Source organism: Callithrix jacchus, chromosome 5 (genome assembly GCF_049354715.1).
Source record: "Callithrix jacchus isolate 240 chromosome 5, calJac240_pri, whole genome shotgun sequence".
Taxonomy (NCBI): Eukaryota; Metazoa; Chordata; class Mammalia; order Primates; family Cebidae; genus Callithrix; species Callithrix jacchus.
In genome coordinates, this window is record NC_133506.1 from 27,411,427 (window position 1) to 27,429,688 (window position 18,262).

At 43.7% G+C, this 18,262-nt stretch overlaps 1 protein-coding gene across 27 annotated transcripts in view; it reads right to left on the bottom strand.

Moving 5' to 3' along the window:
- The window catches only part of RALGAPA2 (Ral GTPase activating protein catalytic subunit alpha 2), a 346,879-nt gene that overhangs the window by 13,257 nt on the left and 315,360 nt on the right, over positions 1-18,262 (bottom strand). For 23 of the 27 annotated variants that reach the window (XR_013535138.1, XR_013535137.1, XM_078371500.1 and 20 more), the window contains one exon: positions 9,265-9,386. Coding sequence is in view for 25 of the 27 variants with exons in the window: in XM_078371500.1 (XP_078227626.1) it covers positions 9,265-9,386 (122 nt within the window). In the remaining 2 variants the exon portion in view is untranslated. Of the gene's footprint in view, positions 1-8,229; positions 8,477-9,264; positions 9,387-18,262 lie in introns of those variants that run through there. The other 4 variants (XM_054255269.2, XM_078371494.1, XM_078371487.1 and 1 more) reach the window with 1 other exon arrangement.

Genomic DNA, 18,262 nt, shown 5'->3' on the forward strand with positions numbered 1-18,262 from the left:
CACCCCCACAGTGCACCCTACCCACTGAGGCCAGACTGACTTTTGTAGAAGAGTCATTTCACAGCCTTTTCGTGCTTCCCACCTCACCAGAGCAAGAGCCAAGGTCTTGCCCTCCGTCCGTAAGGCCACTCTGGCCTTCCTGTTCCCCCTGCCCACCCCTGGCTAGCTCAGCTCTAACCAGCCTGGGCTCCTTGTCAGGAAAGCCCCTGCCTCAGGCCCTTTCACCTGCTCCTTCCTGCCCCTCCCTCCTGGTCATTTCTTACCTGCCGCCTTTTCAGGGAGGCCTGCTCTGATCCCCTATTGTCAAGTGTGTTGGGTTTTCTCAGTGGCACTTCTGAGACCCTTTTCCTGTTGTCTTCTCTCCTCTGTATTCATCAGCTGCTGACAGCAGGCACTACTGTCTCCTGCCCTGTCTGGAAGGGGGGCTCCAGTGAAGGGAGGGCTGCTGTCTATCTTGCCCATCTCTGCAGCTGGCATTTTGATGTTCAGTAAACAATTATGGGATGAATATCTGAAAACCAGCTTTCGTGGGCTTTATGAGATGCTCTGAGGAGTGAAGCTGCAGTTCCCATCTATTGAAATTGTAGCAAAGGTGTGTGCCTCTGTGTCCCAGGTCTCCAATGGACCTGGGTTTTAATATCTCAATTTGGCCTCTAGCAAGTTGTTAGCTTTGGGTAACTGGGAGAAAGAGTGGAGTCAGCCTCACGGGCTGCAGATTCCCTCTGCTGGCCTCCTCCTTCCTTCTCTGGAAGCCTCCAATCCCTTTCTCCTCTAGGACTCTCACGTGTGATGCTGTTGGGTCAGCGATTGTCACCCTGGTCTGGAGCGCCTGGCCTCACGAAGCTGCATGCTCAGATGTCACCTGGAGGCTGTGGTATTAACTGGAGTTGCGCTGTTTCTCCAGCTGCTTCTCTGTACCCCTGGGATGTAGCATGGGAGCAGGGCTTTCCTAATGACTGCACACAGGCTCCGGGATGCACGCCGACTGCAGGGTCTGCCCAAACACATTCAGCAGCAACGGCAAGAAAAGGTGTATGTGCTTTCTGTTTTGCCTGAGATTGGGGGTATGGGGGAGTGGGACCTTCCCATGCCAGACCCGTGATTGCTCTTCCTTATCCTCAGGTAATCTCACAGATCACACAGTTCCACACAGGAGAAGACAGATGCTGGGATGGTGGAGGCCACTGGTTCCCACCACACGTCACAGCTGAGTGCCGTGGGGAAGGCCAGAGGAGCCTCTGCGTGGGGTACAGGGAGGTGGAACGTGTCCTCAATGCATCTGGATTTTATTGTCTCGTATTCTTGAAGTGGTCCCTGTTCTTTCTTGACGTTCACCACCGTGATGCTACCAGGTTTCCTGTGTGCTGAGAAGTGACTTTGGCCACGAGTGCTATAAATGCATAAAGTTATTTACTTCAAAATGGATGGGCGTGTTTCCCATTTTTGAGGGATTTGATTCCTCCAGCCATCTGAAGGCCTTGAAAGGCTAATGGGTAAAAAGGTGCCAGCTTTTCTCTATAAAGAGAAAACCGTGCTGGTCGCAGGTCTAGCTCCCATTACCATCCTATATCTTTCCGGGAAAGGACAGTATGAAGTATCTGTCTGCTTCCTGTCAGAAGACTTAACTGTGAGAAACGTTCCATTTGGCCTCTGCTTGGTTTGGTTGTTGCTAAAGAGGAATTTAAGCAAAACCGCTGAGTCTTCCAGGAGGCCCCTCAGCGGCTGAGGTTGTGCATGCACCACCTGCTGAGCCGGGAGGACTTGAGGGCCACAATCACAGTCCACAAGGAATATGAACCCAGGGTATCGGGAGCTCCAGGTTCTTCTGAAACAAATTTTCAAGGTTATTTCAAATAAACTTTCGTTGAGTAATTTCCAAAAACCATCTCTGAGAAAAATTCCTGGTACCTGCCAGCCATCTCTTGGCAACTGCTAGCATAACTGCTAACGTAATTCCCCTGAGCTGTAATTAGCAGTCAGGCAGGGGGAAGATGCCACCTGCACTTAAACCCCTGCAAGGACTGCGAACCCAGAACCTCACGCGGCATTTCACAGAAAAAGCCGCGCACTCAGAACTCTGCCAGAGGAACGGATTTAGTGCAAGGTCGACACTTCAGAGTGAATGACCTCAGGCCACTTCTTATTCTGGGAACCTATGAATATTCCCCAGCACCAGCCCTGGGGTTGTCAGGGGTTGTCACTGTCTCCACAGTGGCTCTGAAACATGTGGTTTCTTCCTCTCTGCTCTTCTCAATTTATTATCCTCTATCTTATTCTTCTTGTCCATGGGCTTTCCAGTTCTCAGACCTTAGGCGATGTGGGGAGGTTCCAAACCAGCTGGCAGGACGCTTAGCAGAATATCTAATATACAAGAGGTAAGTTTTCATTCTCCTCAGAGTCACAAGGCAAATGGCATGGCCCATCTCAGGGAAATCTCAGGCTGGCTTTTTGACATGTGGTTACAGTTCAGAGCAAACTTATCTGGGCTTATTAATAAAGAGCCGTTTCTGTGACTCATGAGTGTCTGCCTTTTTCCAACAAGACTTCACGCTTCACAAGGGAAGGAGAGACACAGGCTGCATGAGGTTCCCAGAGCCTTATTTCGTGCTGCCTGAAGTGACCTGCACAGTCCCGCTCAGCAGCCGCTGAGCCACGTCAGAGATGGTAACATCTGACAGGTAGCAGCAACGCTTTTCTAGCCAAGCAAATGAGAAGAATGCTTGTCTCATCTCTTTCCTTCCCCTTCCAGAGCTGACACCGAGGAGAGCAAAAAAGTTTTAAAAGAACAAAGGGATGAAGAAGCATGAAGCCTAAAGTGGTGCTAAACACGGCGATGGATGATTTCCTTCAAAACCCTCGAGACCATCTATGAAAGCACCTCGAATCAAGTTTCAGTTACTCGGTCTGTGGATTTGCCAGCTCTTGGCTTCCCCTGCCTCTCTCCACAACGGGTTCTGATCAGATTGCTTGTCGGTGGCCCACTTTCACTAAGAGACTGGGAAGGAGGGGGACGGATGAAACATAATTATGTGTGTTTGCTCTGCATCTTGCATCAGGCCCACACATCTGCGGTCTAGACACACCTGTGCTGCTTAAAGCAACAGCCTGGTTCCTTTCTGTCCTCCTTTCTATTCAATCCTGTTCCAGGTGGGAAAGAGATCCCATGTACTTTTCTCTAAAGAATTCACAGTCCATTATGGAGAGAATACACACACACAGGATAAAGGCTTACATATGCTGGGGAAACTCAAGATACACATAAGCACAAGTTAGATGGCACTAAAACGAAGACCTAAATATTACAGAGATGATTTAGGGCCGTGGTTCTCAGTCCTGTTTGCATATTAAAACGCCCTCAGTTTTGTTTTTTTTTTTTTTTAATTCCATGCTCAGGCCACACCCAGACCAGTAAATCCGAGTCTAGTGGAAGGACTCAAGTATCAGTATCGTTACAGCTTCACTGGTGATTCCAATATGCAGACAGAGCTGAGCACCACTGGGTCTTGGTGATGGAATTTAGCTGGTGAAAAACTTTCTATCAATGTGGTACCATCTTTCCAAGAAGAATACATCGTAAATAGAAAAAAACAAAGTGAAAGTGGTCAGAATTGAGCCAGTTATGAGTGAGGGAAGACTTGGGCTGCATCCAGAAGGGATTATGGGGGTGGAAGAAACATCTGTGCAAGGGGTTGTCTGTAGGACGTGTGGCAACACTGTAGCCAGCTACAGCCAAGCGTGCTGAGGGTGCTGAGTGGGATGGCTGAGTTACTGAATGGTGCTATCAGATGACTTGTATTGAAAGAAAACTTCTGGGTTGGGTGCAGTGGCTCACACCTGTAATCCTAGCACTCTGGGAGGCTTGAGCCCAGGAGTTCAAGACCTGCCTCAGCAACGTGGCAAATCCCCGTCTCTGTAAGAAATACAAAAATTAGCTGGATGTGGTGGCTCATGCCTATAGTTCCAGCTACTCAGGAGGCTGAGGCTAGAGGATAGCTTGAGCCTGGGAGGGGGAGGATGCAGTGAGCTGTGATCACACCACTGCAATCCAGGCCTAGGTGACAGAGTGAGACCCTATTTCAAAAAAGGGAAAACTTCTGGATTATCTGAATAGAGTAAAATTTGATTTTGGCCTTTAGTATTAATAAAGAGCTGGTAGCTATGTCTCTGCTTATGGAATTATTGCCACAGGGTGGGCACAGGGCTGGTGGCATTTCCATGTGGAATGCGGAGGTGAAGGCTGGGTTGGCTCTGATTCCAACTTGCCCATGACCTCTGGTGGTCCCTTCATAGGTTGGTCTTCAGCTTGCTCAAAATTAATATGATGGGGTTAGACATGACCTTTTCTGCAGTCCCTTCTAGTTCAACATTCTATAATGTCCTTTGTTGGCTTCAGCAAAGCTATGGGGAAACTGAACACATACAATTCAAAAGAAGTGCTATTAATTAAACCCGTATTAAGACCACTTTAACAGGGAGAGAAAGAATATGAATGAATCTGTCACATGACTATGCTTTCAATGAGTGGGGAAACTCTTTTTGGGGGTTTAGGGTAGGATTAACTTGTGTTCTTTCTAGGAGTTAACTTGATTATTAACTGCCCGGTGAAAGAGCCACGGAAGATTACCTGTCAGGATTGCATGTAGAATGACAAGCCTGCGTACAGCGTGGAGGTCTTAGTGAGCAAAGCTGGCTGTAGCCACACCCCTTTGGGCAAAGGCTGGTGAATTCTAAGAGGAGTTTATTTAGTGTCTACATCGCAGATTTGCTTTGGGGGGAATGTGTAACATAAGTGCCTCCTCTGCAGTTTTAGGAGAAGATTTTATTGGCCACCAAAATGACTCAGTGACACCAGGCAGAGTCTTCTGGTAAAGGTTCTGCAAACTTAACACAATGACTGTGTTGTAGAAGAAAAACCACAGAAGTATTTTTCATTAGGTAAGTGGTATAATAAGCCTTTCCACAAGGGCGTCCATGCAATTGTGTGAAAGATGAAAGTTTGCTGTTTGGTGCAATAGCAGGAATGGCAGTGGCATCCTAAGACCGACTCAGACTAATCTGGTTTAAGCTCCAAATACGACCTACATTGAAAGTGGCAGACTCTGGTGAAGCATAGTGAGGAATTTTCTCCCGCTTGTTCTAAATCCTGAAGCATTTACAATCCAGCCTATCATAAAGGAGGAAGTATTCTGACCATATCTTGGAGAAATCAAACGCTATGTTTATGCAAGGCTAACAAATAAACAAAGATCTGTGCTCCCTCTGCTGGCTCTCTATAGCAATATTGAAGGAGAAAGGAATCATACATAGTGTTGGCATCTTCAGCAAACACCATTCAGTTTGGGTATTTTGAGAAGAACCACTCATTTAATTTGGTTTTGAACATTCTTTGGGAAAAATCCATCTTTATCAACTTCTGACCAAGGCACTTGGAAATTCTTAAAATTAGATATTAAATGAGACATACCTGTAGCCCTTCGCTACCAGATTGCTGTGACTGTAATAGTGATTTGGGGATTGATTTATCAACAGACACAAGTGGATTCCTCCAAGATTTTAAGACCCAGACATAATCTTTAAGGCAGTTCAGAAAAAAAATCTCAGGCCCAATGTAAAGTTTCTTTTTTCTCTTTTATAAGAGTAACTTCTAAAAAGTAAAGATTCACACTATTTATATCTTTTTCGATAATGTCAAACACTAGACTTGATTTTCCAAATCATTAGCATGCAGAAGAATGACCTCATGGTGAACAGATGCACTTGGCTGTGAGCTGCAGTGATTACATCAGTCCCTCCCAGCAGTGGAGGGTGCCCATTCCAGTTAACCCTTTCGCGGCCTCTCTGCTGCTCCCAGCAGTGGAGGGTGCCCATTCCAGTTAACCCTTTCCCGGCCTCTCTGCTTGTCCATCTTTCTTGGGGATATAATTGAAAACACAAATTTAGTCTCCCACCCCAATATGTGTGTGTGTGTGAGAGAGAAATGTATACATGCATATATGTGTATATAAAGGTATTTATGCAGGAAACATATATGTTAATTGCAACCAATATTTTAATACTGGCTACCTTTTAGATTATTTAGATTATTTATTTCTGGTCAAAAAAGGAAGGTAAACTATGGGGCTAAGTAAAAAAGTAGTTGAAATACCTATTACATGTCAGGTGCTATCAAGACAAGTAATGGATGGAATAGATACAAGGTAGACGACGGTTTTAAAAAATATTTTCTGATTAGGAAAATAGATTTTGTTTTGAAAGCTCTTTGAAAAAAGCTGAGCACTCATATATTAGCTGCTATACCACCAAGTGTGGTTGAGGGCTCATCCTGAATGGAAGCCTGTTTACCTGGCCAAACTGCCCTCCAGGGCTTGTTGGGTGGATGGGTAACAGCATCTGAACCCGGAAAGTCAGAGGCAAAGGGTATTTTCCAACAGTGGAACCTTCAGGCAAAGGCCACTCCCACTGAGCACATCTCCCACCTTTACCTCAGACTTAAAGGCTGATATTGGGGCTTTCCCTCTAGAAGTGGGGGCTACTTGCTGCTTTCTAGCTTGCCGCTACCAATACGGTGTGGAATGAATGCAGTGTTCAGGTGACGCTCCCTCTTCATTAATAATAAAGCCCCTTGTGGTGAGGATACAAAGAAAACCTAGGAGCTCCTAATTCCTCAGATTGTGCATATGCATGTGAGCCCAAGCCCAAGGCCCTGCTTTGATGACACTGAGGGCCAGAGATGGTCTGATTGGGTCCTAAGTGCACTGTGGGAGCTTAAGCCGCTCAGGGTCAATTTTTCCAGTTGGCTTGTTGCTTGGAAGAACAGACTTCACCTCAATTTCTTAGTTTAAGCTGGCTGGCTCATCTGGGTTCGACTGTACTTGCCCCAAGAACGTAACATTGTAAAGAAATGAAAAATGTTTTCATCTGTAGAAGCAGTAACAGATAGGGGACAGGGATTCCTCAAAAGCGAAGCCAGTATGTAGATGAGAAGTTGCTTCTGAAAACGTGCTTGTCTATGGTGCTGAAACGCTCCGTCCTCACTGCACTGCCCCACGTTTCAGTTCAAATCAAGTTTATATCTAGTTCCTTCTACTCAGCGTTATGAGCTGATATGCAAAGGATTAAAACAGAACATTATGCCCAGACTTAAAAATCACACTTAAAGATAAGTATGATAGATGTCTAAAATATTTCCCACTCAACACTGAATATCTTAAACCATGAACACTATGAACTGTAATACTGATGCTAATTGAAAAGCAGAGGCAGTAGCATTTGTCTTCATATTCTATGTTTGGTTTCACGTTCCTTTTATAAAAGTTCCAATGCCCACCCTCACGTGCTGTCAGAATCTTTACTCTGCTAAGTAATTTTCAAAAATATGACGTTCCTAAAAAAGCCTATTAACAATCCTCTCCAGGTAGAGTTCTTAAAAACTCAAATTGCTTCTAGACTCTCACTCGACTCATCTCAACTGGTTTAAGTAATTACGGACTTTTGGAAAAGATCAAATTAGTTTACACAGAGGCTAAAATACAGATAGAAAAAAAGTCCATCATTATTCATTTTGATAACATCTTGGTAATCTTAAGAACGTAAGGTTCAGTTAAGGAATTTAAACATCTAGTTATTATTTACTTTTTTAATTTTAAGAAATAAAAAGCTTTCCCAAGAGCTAAAAGAAAAAAAAAAAAAAACAACCGGCACTGAAAAATCAAGTCCTTATGAAGATGGGAATCATCTCATGAGGGTGGGAAAAAGCTGAATGAGATCTTTTTAAAATTAGCTTTGCTACAGATCCCTCATGTTCTTTCACTGAAATTAAGAAACGACTTAAAATCTCTAGCCAGACTGAGTATGAAATCTTCATTTTCCTTGAAACGGATTTTTTTTGTCTTAGATAGAATGTTGGCAGAGTGTATAAAAGAATTCAATTCACAGCTGTTCCACTTTTTTAATGTAAGAAACATTAATCAAAGCTTTAAGTTATAAGCTTTTCTCATGTTGCTTAGTATTCCAGTTCAACAAAGATCAATAGAGGCCATCCCAGTGTTCCTTGACGCCTCACCAGGAAGCAGAGGCGTGATTATGCAAATCGCGCAGCTCCCGCACCTCTGCCAGCCTGCTTATCTCCCAAGCCTTCTGCCTGCTGCTCCTGGCTCCCTGCGCAAGTGCGTGCCTCTCCCTCTTATCTCCCAACAAAGCTCCGAGAGGCAAGGATTGAGGCCAGCGATGTTAAACAATGATGCATGGCTGATTTTATTTGTAAGTGATTTATTTCACTGGATTTAATTTTTTTTCACTTTGTGTGTAAGATATTTGTTAACTAGTCAGAAGAGGAGAAGTAAGGCAGTTCAGAGACAATTGACACAGGTTAGAAATCTGTTAAGCACTCTAACAGTTGCATCTAAAGCAGTGGAAGATGACTGAAGCTCCTCACGGAGAATCTCAACATGCATTGGTTAAATATCCCATTTGCTCTCTGAAAGGCAATTATTCTGTAATTATATGCAGAAATTTACAAGTAATAATTCTATTATTTGAAAAAATCCACAATAATGATATAATCTGTTTAAGTGGTAGTACATGTATTTTTTCCCCCCAAACTGAAAATAGAAAAAGAACAAAAACCTAAAAACAAGGAAATCCATGGAAACTTTTGCAATTTTCCACTGGCCCTAATAAATAAAAATTATTGTAAGCTAGTTTCTAAACGGGTTTTACAGCAGGTGCTGCTCCAGTCGGCGGCTTGTCCACATGACACAGACCACTCCAGAGAGACACATGCACACTGCACTGCTGTAATGATGGACCCCAGGACACTGTCCTTCCATGTCTCCTGCATTAATCCCTGACCCTCATATCTCGGCAGCATAATCCCCATTTAGCATTAGTAGCAACGGCTTCCACTGTGAGGAACTCTTTTTTTGATAAGTAAGCACTGATTCAGGCATCGCTTTTAAACAACATATTCCCAGCTCAGCAAGAAACCCACACTCCTGAATGAACCGGAGCACATTACTGAGAAAAAGTTCATTAACCTTGCTAGATTTGAAGGTTAACAGGATAGCTGAAGAAAGGAACTGAGTGAACAGCTCGAATACAAAACAAATTAAAATGAATGTCATCATTCCTTTTGATATTCATTAGTTGATTCAGAGGGAGAATGCTCTTCTTAAATTTGCAAGCATTTATCTGTGAAAAACAGGTGTACATCTGCTGCTCGAATGCATCTTAAGCGTGTGAGAGAAGAATAATGTAGACACTCACCCGTTCCGCTGAGGGAGTAGCTGGGAGAGGGAGAAAAGACTTGGGCTGCGAAATCCTCGAATGTCATTACTTCGCGGTGGTTCTGAATTATTGCTTCGAGATACAGAGCTCGCTCTTCATAGCTGTGGTAACCGGTTAAGGAAACAGGTGCGCGGGCAAAGTGGCAATGCAGAGCAGTGACAGAATTCACTTTTATACCGTTGTGCAATTTTTACTTTTCTGTGTAAAAAAAGTATCTTGCAGGTTCTTTATCATCTTGCAGAAAAGTAAATATTAGCTGCAATTAATAATAAAATTCTGGTTTTGAGACCTAAGTTTCTCTTAGACTCTAACTGCATTCAGTACTAGTATCAGTAAAAAACATGTAAGCCAATAGCTGAGAATCACATCATAAGATCGCTAGGGTTGAGTTAAACAAAAACAGGAGACACTGTTGCAATAACATCTCTTTCCACTGACAGTGAAGGATCTATTGCAATGGATAAAACATTCTTAGCCTACTGACGTGAGTTGATACTTCAAGCAATTCTGTGATATGAGAGTGCAGACACTTCTTAAAAATAAGATGTAAGTTACTGGGAAGAAAGAAGGCTAGGAAGATATACTCTGAGGGGGCATCAGAGCCTCTAACCAAGACAAGCTGTTAACACCGGAAAATAAGAACTACTATGTGAGAGAATCTAGCAAGAGGGCACAGTGCAATTTAAAAAAAAAAAGACTACTGCCTTTTAATTAAAACTGCAGTTTGGAACACACAGCATTCAAATGTGTAATCAAAACCCAGTCACCAATAAAACCTACAAGCATAACACGCTGAAGCAACTTTCCAGCTGTCTTAATAGGACCCCTGCGTGTGGCAGGCTTTCACAGGGCAGAAAGCAAATCTTCCCCTTTTGTGTGTGGCTTCTGTTTCCTCAGAACGTGAATCATGCACTTCCAATACCAGGATAACGTCAGAACAATCCGACAATGGATGGAGGCGCTGCACGTACGACGTTATGAATTAACACTTGGGGAAGTCCGCATGATGGCTCATTTTCCCCTTCCTCGTTATCAATGCAAAAGTTAAAAGACATGTTTCAGTCATTTTGAAAATCATGCTAATTCTCCAGGAACACAGGGAACGTGGATCACCATCAGTTTATTATTTGCAACTCTAGAACAGGAAAAGTAACTAGCATTTCTCACTACATTTTAAAACTATCTTTTCAAAATGGCCTCTTTAAAAATAGAGGTTGGTGACAATCATGCCCTTCCAATCAGCTTCCAATATGGCAAGTGTTTTTAAATGGGCAAATACTTTTCGGATCAGAGCCTGATCTCTAAATGCAGCCTCTTCCTCTCCCTACTCCTTCAGTCATATTTGGAGCTATATTTTCATACCATGAGGAGACCAGAGCCATCCTAGGGCTGTGCTATCCCACACAGTAGCCACAAGCCACACGTGGCTATCTCATTTTAAATTTGAATTAATTAAAATCAAAAGCTAAAATTCAGTTGCTTTGCCTCATTTGCTGTATTTTAAGCACTCAATGCCGAACGTGGCTAGGGGTTCTACACTGGATTGCACAGATACAGGACATGCCTGTCACCATGGAAAGCACCACCGGACAGTGTGCTGCCAGAATTTCTCCTTCAGCTTGTTCTATGCAACCTCAGGCAAAGAAACTGTGTTTGAAGATTTCCAAAGTGGCCCCTCTAATGATATATGATCTTTTATATAGATGGGCACAATCGCCCAAGGCCTGGGCAGCATGAGCCTGAACTGGCTTCTCGACTGTGGGCTGAACTCCTGGTGACTCGCCTTAATGAACAGGCTGCCAAACTTCCTCAGCGAGAGGCGCCTGCTCAGGCCCAATTCTAGAGGGACCCACTAATGCCATTCACGTCTCATTATGAACACACTTATTCTGCACAGCACTTGGCTGTCGCCACGGCTAGGCCCTCCATGCATGGCCCCAGCAAGCCGCTGGTCCGGGGAACAGCAGGATGTTAGGCCTGAGTGGCCGTCTGGCGAACAGGCACTCTGACACTAAGCTGGCACGTGCTGGCCCAGCAGGGGCTGAGCGAGGCGTGACAAATTACTCAAAGAGCTGAGCTAAACTTATGGCTGACAACCACCTGAGCCTTCGGACCGCCGTGGCCCGCTGTCAACGCTCAATTCATGGCTCCCCCTTTCAGGCGGTCGTCTGCTCGTGGGCCTGGGTTAGAGCAGGCACGTCCCTCTAAAGACCTGTCATGCTCTGCCTAGCATCGTCCTGCTGTTTCCTGAAAGGCCCCACTGCGTCCAACACATCCACATACAGTGCTTGGGACAATGGTGAACAAAAAAGAAATGCGTGTGCATTTTGCTAACTACCCTACAGAAGCCACATATCTGAAAAGAGGCTTGCTATGTTAATGAAGCTCATGACCAAACCTACAAAGGGACATTTTGCATAATACCATACGAAGTGACCCCAGACGGCAGCCCACCATCCTGATCCTGGATGGCACTATCCAGTTGTCATAAGCTTGTCCTTGTCAAGGCTGAGAGATGTGCGCTCCTTAGAGAAAGTCCTCCACTGTATTTAGAGGAATAATGTGAGATTCTCTGATTCAATGAATATTCATGGTCCGACTCCTACATTAGGGCAGTATGGGGGACAGGGAAAATACAAAGGTGCTTCCAGAACTGGATCCTAGAGGAGGAAGTGTTTCCTTCATAGAAGGTTCCTGACCCTGCCATGCATGCCCCCAACTGTCACACACAGCCCACACTCTCCCGCCCACTAACTGGAGTGTTAACAGTGCTAAACTGAGTGCTGTCATTTAGACAAACATCCATTAGGGACTGGGGTGAGACCAGGAGATCGTCAAATACATTTTCACTCATGGTCCAAGCCAGGGCATGTAAACACCCTGACACAGAGAAAACAAATATCTCCCTAGCTCTGGCAGCATTTAGGAACAGTCAAGAAGCTTACGGGTGCCAAAAATCATTTCTTTTAGTAGCCATAAAAAACATAATCCTGGGATCTTAACTGAATTTAAATTAGTAGAACTGCTAGCAAGGGCAATTTGGAGCAGTATCATCTGACAATTTCTTACCTAACATCCTTAAGGTTTCAATGCTGGTTGCTTTTATAACCAAGGGCATTTATAGTTTAGACATCAAAATGCTTGTAAGCTTTTCACATTGTAAGACATGTTAAAATGTGAAGTGAATGCTGAAATAATGCCTATCTGTGGACAGTCAAAGACCTTTCACTGAAAGAGGCACCAGGTCACAAATCTGATCCCTGTTTCAATACTAACCATGGCCCTTCTGTTCTCTTAAAAAGTCTACTGACAAATGTACAACTTTTTATTCTGTTCCGAATTACTATCTCATTAAAAGTCATACGCGGCAAAGTACTTTTTTAAAGAGCAATTTTCCCCTTGATTACTCAATTCAGGGAACATTCAAATTACTAACCAGAAACCCATCTTGGCTTCTGGATATTTCTGAGCTTCTTTAGCCACTCACTCTGTCCATATTTTCACATAAGAATTTTTATCAAGAATTTTGATTAAGAGCCAGGCCTGTAGTCCCAGCGACTCAGGAGGCTGGGGTGGGAGGATCGCTTGAGCCTAGGAGTTTGAGTCTAGCCTGGCAACATAGCAAGATTCTGTCTCTAAAATAAAAAATGAAAAATTAATAATATTCCCCTACTTTACTAAAGAGGCTTTAGTCTTTACTAGTTACATTTATCGAACATTTCCAAAAGAACTCATCAAGACTCTCAAGACACACCTGCTGAATCTGCAGAGCAGTAAGTCTGAGAATCTGAACCTGTCCCCCAACTTAACTCTCATTATTATTTAATTTTTAGAAACGACAGCAGCAGCATGACAGCCAGGAAGGAGCTTGTATTTGGCGTAAGAAAGGCAGGTTTGAATCCCAGGGGCTCTTTCCCTGCCAGATGTTGGTGTCCCCATTTTACACATGAGACTGCGGAGGCAGGCTGCTCTGACTCCCAGCCTCAGTTGTCTTACCTGTAAAATGGGGACACCAACGCCTATTCTCGGGACAGCTGGGAGGATTAAGTAGAATCCTACATAGGAAGCATCTACCTGGGTTCCAGCACAAAAAGAAAAGCACGATAAATCTGGATTGACTGCTCCCCACCTCTATCATGTGGGCCTAGGGTTCTGTTGCAGAAAGAATGTAATAGGTAAGCTAGTCGGGCCCTGTGGCAAGCAAACTCCCTTCCTACACCCGCATGAGCGGGGAAGTCCTATGGTCTCCACTTCACTGATCAGGAAATGGGAGCTCAGAGAGTCCAAGCAGTTTTCTTGAATCACAGTGATGCAGTAATGGCATTAAGACTAGAGCCCAGGTCCTCTAACGTTTACCTTTACGGCTTCCATCTAATATCAAGTATTCTGGAATCAATGGTGTTAAGTTCAAGATCTTGTGTGGGGTTGGAAAGTAAACTCCAAATGAGGGCAAATCAACTGACTTTAATATACATGGACTATAATAATCAACCTGCAAAGTAAAACTGAGTGCGTATATGTAAGCTATGTCTATACCCAGACCATGCTGACTTCATAAAACACAGCAAAACAACCATGATTCCATCTTGATTTCTTTTTACTTATTTGGGCTGTTTATCTGACTGTGGTTTAGCACTTTCAAGCTTTGTTTATCAAAGAAATAAAGAGAACTGTTTGAAAGAGGCTATGTTGCAGATTATATTCCGTCAACCCTTGAAATCCTTCTTGCCTGAACCTTCTCTAAATTTCCTAGGAGTGGATATGACGTCCAGACTAGCAAAGTGGCTCCAGACACAGTCGGCTTCTTGACATCGGGGCGTGTGCTCTAAGTTTACGTACCCACCTCAGTTTTCTTCTGAACTCAGACAGCCTGTTATCACTGGCACAAGCAAGCCCAGAGCTAGCCACTGTCATGACCCTGCAGACTCTAATTTTCATGGCAGTGACATGCAGAGAAGGGAATGTCATGTTTCAGAACTGCCTGGGATGCTTCAGCCATCCACACATCCCTCTCAAAAGTGCTGGCATCCCCGGGTTCTGCTGCCATTGTTCCATCCCTTGAGAACACTGGGGTATGGAAAAGGTTGAAAACCTCTGGCTAACTAGCTGCCATGTATGACTATCTTAAGCCTTCTTATGTTAGTTTTCTGTGGCTGCTGTAAATGACCACAAACCGGGTGGGTCAAAACAACAGAAATGTATTCTCTCACTAGTTTTGGGAGACCACAGGTCTAAAATCAAGATGACAGCAGAGGCTACAGGAGAGATTTTATTTATACTTCTTCCAGTTCCAGGTGGCTGTCTGCGTACCTGGCGCTGCGTGACTCTGCTCTCTGCCTCCATGGCTACATGGCCTCTTCCTACTCTATGTGTCTCTCTTAAAGGACACTCCTCACTGGATTTACTGCCCTCCTGGATAACCCAGGATAATCTCCTCATTTCAAGATCCTTAACTTACTTACATCTCTACACAGCCTTGAATCAAATAGTTAACATTCACAGGTTCCAGGAACTGGGATACAGACACGTTTTTTGGACCATCGTCTAAGTTCAATAAACTCCTTGAGGACACCATATGAGTCAGGCTTATCAAATTTATGTCAACAGAAATTTATTCTCTTATGTCACCCATATCACCGAGCTTAAAAGCACCCCATGTAATATTTGCTGAGTGGATAAATGAATGCCTGAAATTTGTGTCCACTGCTGTAAGCTATGAGACAGCTAGATATATTCTAGGCAATGGTAACTTGTAAGGAGAGCTTAGAGAGTTCGATTTGATGTAAAATTCTTCAGACTTGAAAAACTGCGTGATAAAAACTTTTAGAAGAATGTGTGGGGCAAACTCTTTATGACCTTGGGGTATAGAAAGATCTCTTAAGGACCCGAAGCATGAAGCACAGGGAGAAGACTGGTACACATTCAAAGTAAGAGCTCCTGTTTACCACAATACTGTAAAGAAGGCAGAACTACCAGGCACAATGTGGGAGGAAGCATCCGCATCTGAGAGCTGGCAAGGGGTAGGTGCCAGAATATAAAACGAATGCCTAACAAATCCATAAGAAAAAGTCAAATAACCTATTAGAAACATGGGCAACCAGGAGATAAGCCATGATTGGCCATTAAGTTGCTCAGTATCATTAATGCCCAGGGATTATAAGAATCACAACAAAATACCATGTTATATATACCAGGCTGGCCAAACAAGAACATGTAATAATGCCAAATGTCAGACAGGACATGAGGCACAGGAGCCCCGAGAACCTGCTGCTGGGAGGTAATGGGCCTGGCTTCTTGGGAGAGCAATCTGACCTTATCCAGGAGAGAGCAGATGCACACTCCATGGGCCAGCAATTCCGCCCCTCGGTATGTGAGTTCTGGTACATATTTGCTTGGTTCAGAATGTTTATAATATGTTACAGACAACAGCAAAAAGGAATCCAGTTTTAACATTCATGGATAAATGCAGTCGCACAATGGGATATTATATAGCAGTGAAAATAAATAAACTATAGGCATGTGTATTAAGAAGGATAAAACTGAAAACAATGCTCAACCAAAACTGAAGAACACACTGAGTGCAATTTTATTTCTATACATTTTATTTATCTATTTATTTATTTTTAGATAGGGTCTCACTGTGTCTGTCACTCAGTATGGAGTGCAGAGGAACCATCATAGCTCACTGTGGCCTGGAACTCCTGGACTCCAGCGATCCTCCCACGTCAGCCTCCCAAGTAGCTGGGACGATAGACATGCATCACCATGCCTGACTAATTTTAAAAAATATTTAGTAGTAATGGGTTCTCACTATGTTGCTCAGGCTGGTCTCAAACTCCTGGCCTCAAGTGATCCTCCCACCTCAGCCTCCCAAAATGTTGGCCTAAGCCACCTTACCTGGCCTATGTATGTTTTAAAAACAGGTTAAGTGAAACACATTGCTAAACGCTACATACATATGTGGGAAAATGATAAAGAGCAAGGAAACAATAACCTGGAGTTACCTCTGGGGCGTGGAGAGAGTGGTACCTGGGAGGATCTGAAATACATTGGCTGGTGCAAGTGGGTGTCAGTATAGGGATGTGTTTTGGTGTTCTTTAAAGCATAGAGTGTATGTAAATGACACGTGTCTTCTAGTCTGTATAAATATTTCATAATAAAAATGGGCAATTTGGCCAGAATGGAATAGCACTAATCAAATTAAATCTTTTCTTACCCATCGGAAGGGCAGAATGAGTTTCAAGTCAAAGGTTGACATAAAAGGTATATGTTTGGGTGTTAGAGTTGACGATGATTACAAAGAAGGCCATTTGACTCAGACACAGAGAAAGCAGAAAAAAGACGGTGCTATTTTTTGAGATATCATTCCAGAACTAGACCAGAATGTCAGAGCTCAAAATTTTCAGAAAGTGGTGGGGAACTCTGACAGAAGGGATTCAAAAAGCTCAACTCAAACATGGACACAAATGTCAGGGAGGGGGATAATGCTCCAAAAAATGAAAATCCATTTCTATAAAATTACGGATGTTAGAATTACCATGCATTAAGAATGATAAAACCAGTGGGATCAGAGAATGGTCAGAATACTACATATCATCACAGGCTTAAGCATATGACTTCTATACATTATCCTGGTCTTCTCGGAGAATTGGATCTCAAGTGGCTGTGCCATTTTCAAAAAGCAAATCCACCCTCACTCAAGTGATCATCCATTTAAGAGATACACGTGTGCCCCTCTGTGCTAGGTAATGGTCATGTAACTGGGGAACAAGACAGATGCCACTCCTGGGGCCAGCAAGCCTGCATTCTAGCAGGGAGGCAGACTGCACACAAGTCCAGGAAATATGGCAAATTGTCATTACATCAGTACCAGGAGGGAAGGAGGGGGACAAGCTCAGTGAAGTCTCTGACGTGAGGGAAGGAGCTAACCAAGCAGGGACGAAATGGGTAAGGAGTGTTAAGAGCAGTTCAGGCACAGAGAATGACACGAGTGGGAAGGAATGCGGGATGCTTCAGGAGGAGAAAAGAGACTGGAACCATGGGGTAGTAAAAGGGTGGCAGGAGGTACTGCTGAAAGACAGGCTGGGCCTGGGCACAGGAGGCCCGAATGGCTTGAGACAAGGAAGAAACATGATGTCACTTAAGTTGCCATATTGCCCTTAAAGGAACTACAGCTTTAAGGAGGGTCCTGAGTGTCCTCAAGTTCAGAAGAGGTCAATGCTGACTGGCCTCTAGATGTTCAGTCAATAGGCTTGTCCAAATGTTTCAATACCTTACTTATTCTTCGCATATTTTCACAAGTGGATGACATATATCTTTTGGACATGTGGAAAAGGTAAGAATGTTACTTGCAGCCTTGAAATGGCCTTGAGCTTAACCATGAAGGACTGTGGCGTAGCAGAGACAGGGCCACGTTGGGTGACACACACACTCTGGCGTGGAGGGAAGAGGAAATGGAGCAGAAGCAGGCCTCTCCCGTGAGGCAAACAATCAGGCACTACACCCAAGAAGGCAGGCACGACCCTCCCACAGGATAGATGCTGGGTTCATAGACACGTATAAAAATGAGATGACTTAATGACAACTATGGACTGAGAATGCTACCGTGTTTTGAATGTGTAAAATATATGCATGGATGCATTTTAAACCTAGTAAAAAAAATGACCCTACAGTGGCAGAGTATGAGCTCAGAGAAGAAATGGCTAAGAATATTTTACAAAACTAGGAAATTAATTAGCTGATTTCTTCTACTGCTCTCCACTACCGGCAGCTTTTGGAATAGAGGATGCACAATAAAAGAACATGTATTCATTTTTGAGTAGTGTTTTGAACAGTAATCAAAGAAAGTGAAGAGGCAACACACAGAAGAGAAAACCATTTAGTGATAAGAACCTTGTATCTCAAATACACAAAGAACTCTCACAGATCAACAACAAAGACAACCAAGTTTAAAGATGGGCAAAGGATGTACATAGAC